The 8105-nt window shown below is 45.6% G+C and overlaps 1 protein-coding gene across 1 annotated transcript; it reads right to left on the bottom strand.

The window, feature by feature from the left end:
- Positions 1-2832: 2832 nt before the first annotated feature.
- Positions 2833-4534, bottom strand: LOC109162349. The gene is made up of 3 exons (XM_019311071.1): positions 4283-4534; positions 3627-4017; positions 2833-3488 (listed from the first exon to the last, which is right to left on the bottom strand). Exons 1-3 carry the CDS (start codon positions 4532-4534, stop codon positions 2833-2835), a joined length of 1299 nt encoding a protein of 432 aa, XP_019166616.1.
- Between the last annotated feature and the right edge of the window lie 3571 nt (positions 4535-8105).

Here is an 8105-nt window from a genome sequence, read left to right as displayed (position 1 = left end):
CCTTTCCTGCTTCTAGTCCCCGTGGGAAGGGCCCTTACTAAGTCAATTGTAACACCCTGTGTTACGACCCCCAATTATTTAATCACTTACCCTAAAAAGAGAATTAAAAACCCATTAATCAACTAGGACAGGTCCACCATAGTCCATGGGCCCACATCCCTATAACCAACTCCTTAGTCCTATAAGGAATAGAATTAGCAAGCCCATAATATTTAGACCCCAATTAGGAGTCTTGGGAATATATATATATATATATATATATATATATATATATATATATATATATATATATAGGGTCATAGGAGGCACCTAGATCACACACCACAAATAATCTCTCACCACACAAGAAGTTCCAAGAATTCCCTTAGGAGAAATCAAGAAAGGAGAAATCTTAAAGAAAGACCCTTCATAGCCAAGGAAATTAATTAAGGCTAAGAGGTAACCCATGTCTCAACAAAACCTATTTTTTTCGCTATAATCTCCTTCCTTGGCCTCCTTCTATATGTGTGTGTCTTGATTAAATCCTCTATGTTAACCATGATATATTCTTGATGATTGATAAGATGATTTGTGTGTATTCTTGATAATCTTGATGATCTTGATGATGAAAAGAAGTTCTTGATTTTAATGTGATGATTCTTGACGAATCTTGATATTCCTTGATGTTAAAGATAAAATACGATTTTGATGATTTGGGTGGGATTAGAGCCCTAGGTTGGATTGGGAATTTGTGTTGGGAAGTTCTTGATGTATATTTGGGTGGGAATTCGCATGTTCGGGTGTTGTTTATGTTTAGAAGTCTTAATAGGAGGAGTTCTACGTGATTCTTACTTTTGATCCATTAATTGGCTACGTGGTGCCGTTAATTGTGTTTAAAAGTGTCTAAGCATGGTTTCGGGTTCCATAAAGGTTCCCGGGATGAATATATGAGAAAAGAGTCAGTTGGGGATAGGTGGGGGTAGGGGAACCCGCCACCTACCCGCGGCCCGAAGGACACCGCCCGGCAGCGGGCACCCGCCTGCCCGCCGGCAACCCGCTGCCCGGAACAGTGCCCTCTGGCGGGTGGCCCTCCACCCACCGGCTACCCGCTGGTCCGTACCCCTCCCCGGGTTTTTTTGGCTTCCCCGTTTGATGTTCCCCGTTCCCCATGGTGTCCCAACTGACCCCGTTTGTCGTACCTGAGTCTAGTTTGGTATTTCGGGTACCATTCGTAGGTTAAATGAGTCTTAGGAATTGCATGCTAGTTGAATTGGTAACCCGTGGACCTAGGTGGAAGTTGTATGAGCCCTTAGGATTATTCTTAGTATGTGAATGATCACACGTAAGTTTATTTATATGTCTTTCCCCTCCCAATATGCTATTACGTGCTCCTACATGTTATGTGTTGCATGATCCCCCATTTTGCCTATAGGCCAAATGGGTGGTTCCCGGACTAAGGTTCGGAAGTCGGTTGAAGACCGAATGGGTTGTTCCCGGACTGAAGGTTCGGAAGTGGCTGAAGGCCAATGGATTGTTCCTGAACTAAGGCTTAGAAGTGGCTAAGGCCAAATTGATACACTTCTTGGACTACAGGTCCAAATATGGGCCTCGGTGCTATGACCCACCGGACCTGAACGTGCCAGGACGGTGTGTAGGGCCAATAAGCCGTGGAAGGCTGTAGTCCACCGACCTAAGTAATCAGGCGGTGTGTAGGGCTACGGCTGGCTGCGATGCACCGAATGATGGGACAGCGGTGTGTAGGGCCATAGTCTCCGAGGATCTTCGCCCACCGACTGAGTATAGCTCAGCGGTAAGCCGGGCTTGATCCGCTATGGTCCACCGACTGTGCGCATCGACGGTGTGTAGGGTCGTAAGTCCCCCATTGTAAAGGGGATCGCGGTCCACCGACTGAGTGCGTCAGCGGTGTGTCGGATTGTGGTCCGACGTTGAGTTCGTCAGCGGTTCTCAAAGGGTTGGTTGCAATCAAATCCCCTCATACCACGGTACTGAGGTAGGGTGCTGCGGGGCCGTGTTAATGCTATAAGCATTAACCCTCATGTTCGGGGCATGCGATTGGTCCCGTGGCGCCATCAATGATTACGTGATATGAATGCTGATTGGATGATGATGTGTTTGGAATTGAAAAATGATTGGTGACCTGAAACATGTATTCCTTGTGATACTATCTGTACATAACTGTTTATTATTGATTGATGTGCTTGTCCCTATTTGTTGAGTTTATTCCTGGTTTAAAGTAGTGTCTCTTAAGTATATATCTTCCTGCTTCGAAATGACTTTTCATATATCTATATTCTATATATATCTATCTATAATGTATTTCAACGCGTTGGAGTGGGTTACTAGCATCTCTCGTTGAACAGATATATTTGGCTTTCAGGCACGGATGAGTAGGCACTGGAGCGCGCTAGAGATTGGAAGCGTAGAGTAGATAGTTCCCTTTCGGCCTGCGTGCCATGCTTATGTATTGACATTATTAAGGATTTTAGATAGTTAGCCTGTGCACCTGAGTTCTCTAGCTCAGGTGTGGCATAGCACCCCATACTCTTATATTATATTTTTTGGGAATTAATGTGAATTTACCTTTATTATATAAGTCTTAAAAGTTGAAAAATTTCGGGGTGTTACATCAATTCCCCACCTTGAAAAAGGAATCGCGGTGCTTACCACGGTGTAATTTGTCGCAGGTCGACTTGGTAGTGCCTCGAACTCTTGGTACTTGGGACATCACTTTGTATACTCGGCGCAGTCCCTTAGCATTTTGGGCAAAAAATACCTCTGTAACATGATGCGTCGTGCGATGGTGTACGCCCCTTGGTGCGCGAAGCATACCCCCTAGTGGACTTCTTTCATCACCAACTTGGCTTCATCTGGGTATAGACACCTCAGTAACGTGCCGTTGTAGGAGCGTTTGTATAGCTTATCGCCCGAGACAACGTAGCTGGGTGCCCGTAACTTTGTTACCTTTGCGTCTGCCTCGTCTTGCGGTAAGGCGCCATCTGCCTTGTATCGCTTGATATGGTCAATCCAACATGGCTCCCTAGTCTGCACAAGGAAGACCCATGGAACATCGATACTTGAAGTCTCGAGGTCTTCTAGCCGAGCGATCTTCCTGATGTGGCTGGGGACTCTGGTACTTAGTTTTGAGAGCATGTCGGCGTCGGCGTTCTGCTCTCTTGGTACCTGGTGTATTTCATATCCTTCGAATTCGCGCAAGGTTCTCAGTACCGCGTCTCTGTATTTCTGCATGCTTCCTTCGTTGGCTTCATACTCCCCAGACACCTGGCTGACTACCAGCTTGGAATCGCATCGAATTCGGACCTTTTCAGCTCGTAGTCCTGCCGCCAATCGCAACCCATTGAGGAGGGCCTCGTACTCCGCCTCATTGTTAGATAACTTGAAGTGGAATCGGATGACATAGTAGGCGCGGAATCCCTCCGGAGTGACGAGCACTACGCCGCCACCGCAACCTTTGTTGTTGGAAGAACCATCTGTGGACAAGGTCCACTACCCTCCATCTTCAGTTTCTACCTAGTTCATCACTTCCCGAGCTGTGCACTCCACTATAAAGTCTGCAAGAGCTTGACCTTTGATGGCGGGCCTCAGTTTGAAATCTATGTCAAACTAACTGAGGTGCATGGCCCACCGTGCCATCCTGGCGGAGCTGTTAGTGTTCCGGAGGAAACTCCCCAACGGTTGATGTGAGAGCACGTGGATGGGGTGAGCTTGGAAGTAGTGAGCCAACCTTTTTGATGAAGTGACTATGGCAAATACTGTTTTCTCCAGCACACTGTACCGGAGTTCCGTGTCATGTAGGGCTTTACTTACGTAGTAGATGGGACGCTGAGTCCCTCCATCTTCTTTGACCAGTATGGAGCTGATCGCACCCTGTGACACGCCCAAGTACAAGACTAAGCTTTCACCTGCCTCTGGCTTTGCAAGCAGGGGCGGGGACAACAAGTATTTTTTCAACTCCTCGAAGGCCTTTTGACAGTCTGGCGTCCACTCGAACCCTTTGTTCTTTTTCAAGATTTGGAAGAAGGGGAGGGAACATTCAGCCGATTTAGACAGAAAACGGCCTAAGGCCGCCAGGCGCCCGTTGAGTCTCTGGACTTCCTTTATGGACCGCGGAGGCTCCATGTCAAGGATAGTCTTTACCTTTTCTGGGTTCGGCACAATGCCGTTCCTAGTGACCATGAAGCCCAAAAATTTGCACCCATCAACGGCGAAGGTGCATTTTTTTTGGGTTCAAGCGCATATTAAATTTCTTCATAATGGAAAATACCTCGCTGAGATCCTCGACATGAGAGGTGGCCTTGCGACTTTTGACGATCATGTCGTCCACGTATGCTTCCATGTTTCGTCCCAACACCGTTTTAAACAGCTTTGCCACCATGCGAGTGTATGTGGCCCCGGCATTCTTCAATCCGAATGGCATGACCAAGTAGCAGAATATCCCTTCGGGAGTGGTGAAGGCGGTCTTCTCGGCGTCCTCCTCATGCATGGATATTTGATGATACCCATGGAAGGCGTCCATGAAGCTCATAAGCTCGCATCCTGCCGTCTCATCCACCAACTGATCTATGTTGGGTTGTAACACCCCCTAAAAACAATCTATTTAAAAGTCTTAAACATGCAGGTAACAGGGCTAAACAACAAACACAGCGGAAGACTAAAAGATAACTTAGATAAAGATAAATCCAAGTCATGGGGTGTTATGTCACGTTCACCAAAAAGGATGAACGCTACGGCAATATCTGCATTGTTTACAACTAATCCATAGTCTCAAAAGTCTACAACTAAACCGGCACACAGGCCATAAACAAGCGGGAGAAGCTACGCTAACAGGCACTAGACTGCGCACTCGCCTAGACATCACCTGAAAGAACACAATAAAACATGGGACGACGCTCGGTCAGCGAATAATGCTGGTAACCCACCAATACATGTGAAATATCATACATAGATAAGATATAAGTTGTAAAGCCATTTTCGAAACGGAATACATATATATAAGTACAAAACCAAGAGCAATAGTCAACACAAGACTCAACACTCTCAACAAGGATACGGGAACACATCCCAAACCACAAAGGATAACCACAACACAAAGGATAAAGACAAGACCGATGGCAACACGTGCCTAGGCAACACATGCCCTTGTGACTACACACGTCACAAGAAGAGAACTCACAACAACGACTACACAAGCCCTCGTGACATCACCCATCACGAGTTGATATGCCTTCCTTATGCCCGGTTCCAACCTTATGGCTACCCCCAACCTTGTATCTTCTTCCAACCATTACCTCCAGGACCCCTGTACTTCTTAGTCCAACCTTTTCCCTCCTGGGACTGTCGTCCCCCACCAATCAACCACCAACAAAACCACCAATTTCATAGTACACGAGGGTACCGTACACACACACGGCAACACATGCCACCCAAGAATGACGTGAACCTTACACAAAGGTCACAACTCCATAATCACGTCACGGCCACCACGAGGACCGTTGCAATACCTTGGTAAATAGTGTCCCATACCACAAATCGTGCAATCTAGGTAAAGCCACACACACATCACACCTCAACAGGAATCAATCAATGGATCACAACGAAGATATGAAACCATACTCAATCAAGGAATGGATCACAGTCCAACAACAACAACGATGAATAACACAAGTTATCATCAACCAAAAGGAAGGTACAAACAACACACATGCTAGCAGTTAAACACCAAACTAGCATGCTTATCAAACGGGTAAACCAAAGGTAGTTCCGAGGAACACACAAGACTCATCACGGTTCAACGAAACACAATGTTGAACACTTAGCACGATTCAAGACACCAAAACCTACATGGATCCATACCATATAGTTCTAGACATATGAAACATCAAGAAGACACTCAAATAGTTCCACAAAAGAACATCGGGAAGTCAAAAGACCAAATACCGAGTCAAAAGAATCACGGGAAACAAATCCCCAACAACATCACAACACGTACCCGCGGGTAGGCCCACGGGTAAGCCTCTACCTGTGGTTCCGCCCGCGGGTACAGGCTCCTTCACATCGTGTACCATGCGGGTGGGCGGCGGGTTGGACCTCTACCCGTCGTTTCGCCCGCGGGTACACCCCTGTACCACAATACAACCCTTCGCGGATTTTCTTCTCCAAACTCAAATTCAAGTCCAAAACATGCCAAATCTCACCAAATACAACAAAATGACTTGAATCAAAGGAAATGCCAAGCAATGGCACACAAGAACCCTAAACACAAGCTCTAGATATGCATTTTCACAAGACAATGCATAAACACTCACATTTCATAGCAAAACACATGTAGAATTCAAGAAATCACATATAGGTAAGCAAAATAGATTTTGTAGAGCATGAGTTACCTCTTGTAGACTAAAGACTTCACTTTACACCTCAACAAGCTCCTCACTAGGCTCACCTTCCAAACCCACTTCAAGAACATACCGAAAGATCATAAAGATCCTATCTTTAAGAAAAGACACCTTAGATAAAACCAAAAACACAAGATGAACTTAGATCTTACCCTCCTAGATGCCCAAATACAAGAAAGGTTGAATCTTGGAAGCAACTCTTGAAGTTTTGGCAAGGTTCCAACTTGGCTTGGAAGAAAAGCTACTCACCTTTTAGAGAGAGGGTGGAGCTAGATTTTTAGAAAAGTGTAAGGAGAGAATGAAGTTGGTCTACTAGGTTAGGTTACATTACCAACAACAAGTGAAATGTCAAGAATACCCTTACTAACATAAGGAAGTGTAGGGAACAAGGGAGCTCCTTACAAAGCTCAATGTACAACTTTGACTTTGGGGTTGACTAGTCAATTACTAGTCCTCAAGTATTGAATTTTCAGGATTTTAGGAATTAATTCACCAATTGAAATAGGATTAATTACTCAATTAATCCATTAATTGAATTTGGATTTCGGGGTGTCACATCCTCTCCCCCTTCAAAGAAGCTTTGTCCCCAAAGCTTGGGTACGACGAATTGAAGGCAAACGATGATAGGAAACAACATTGTGATAAGAGGTATAAGAACAACTCTTTAGGTCAAAGACTCCCAAAAGAATTCACAAGAATTTCAAAGCAAGAAAGTCTCCCAAAGCAAGGAAGAAGGCATTTTAAATCACGGATTGGCAAGAGTTTAACAAACGGATGAATTGAGCATCAAGAACTCTAGCCCAACACAAACACCAACTTCTAGACAACAACTAAGAACTAGACAACCAACACCAACTACCAAGCTACACAAACAACAAAGCAACAAGCAAAACAAGCACAACGGTGAACACGGACAACCACAACACAAGCTAGAACTCCTCACTCTCTGACTCCTCGGCCTCCTCAGATTCTTCATCATCTTCTCCTTTGCGGCTTGAACTGGCTTCAATCTGGTATAGCCTCTGATTCACTGCGACAAACTGTGTCTTCATGTAGGCGAAACCCTCCTCGATCATGCGGTTCTGCTGACGAAGCAAGGCGAAAACATGCTCCTCATGCATCATGGAGTTGTGCTCCCTCTTGGTGCGGGCTTCTCTTCTTCGTTGGTTCTCTTCACTTTCCGAGTCACTTTCTTCGGCATCGGCAGCTTCCGGTGCTTCCACTTCTTCTTCTTGGCCTGCTTCCTCCTCAACCTCTTCGTCACCACCCAAACTCTGGACTGCGAGGCTCAACTTCTCGACATGAATCCCAAGCTCCGTTGCCAACTCGACCCGTTCTCCTGGTGCTTTCCTTGCCACTTCTTCCAAAGTGATGTAATCACCATCATCTAGCTGAAGCAAATTACAACTCCGAAGATTGGAGGCATCCAACACCAACTTTCCCACGGTCTTTGGAAGACAACCATCCACGCTTACACCCTTTCTAACCAAAATCCAGCTCAACACCATCCCTACGGTACACTTTTCCGGTTATGATCCCGACAGAAAACCATATGCTGCAACATCAAAGCTGGCAAGTTGAACTTAACCATATTCTTGAGACAGAAGGCAAGAGTGCACTCCAACTTTCCCAACAACTTGCTTTTGTTGTTATTAGGCAACAAACAATCCGATACCAACATCACCAAAATCCGTT

The sequence above is a fragment of the Ipomoea nil genome, unplaced genomic scaffold, assembly GCF_001879475.1.
Source record: "Ipomoea nil cultivar Tokyo-kokei standard unplaced genomic scaffold, Asagao_1.1 scaffold2939, whole genome shotgun sequence".
In the NCBI taxonomy this organism is placed as follows: domain Eukaryota; kingdom Viridiplantae; phylum Streptophyta; class Magnoliopsida; order Solanales; family Convolvulaceae; genus Ipomoea; species Ipomoea nil.
Note: the sequence above shows the minus strand (reverse complement) of the source record. Positions and strands in the feature narration are given on the sequence as shown.

Coding starts and splice junctions, on each gene's coding strand:
- LOC109162349 (XM_019311071.1), bottom strand. CDS start 4,534: ATGGACGCCTTCCATGGGTATCATCAAATATCCATGCATGAGGAGGAC. Junction 4,018..4,282: donor ATGTCGAGGATCTCAGCGAG/GTATTTTCCATT, acceptor ATCTTGAAAAAG/AACAAAGGGTTCGAGTGGAC. Junction 3,489..3,626: donor ACGGTGGGCCATGCACCTCA/GTTAGTTTGACA, acceptor CCTTGTCCACAG/ATGGTTCTTCCAACAACAAA.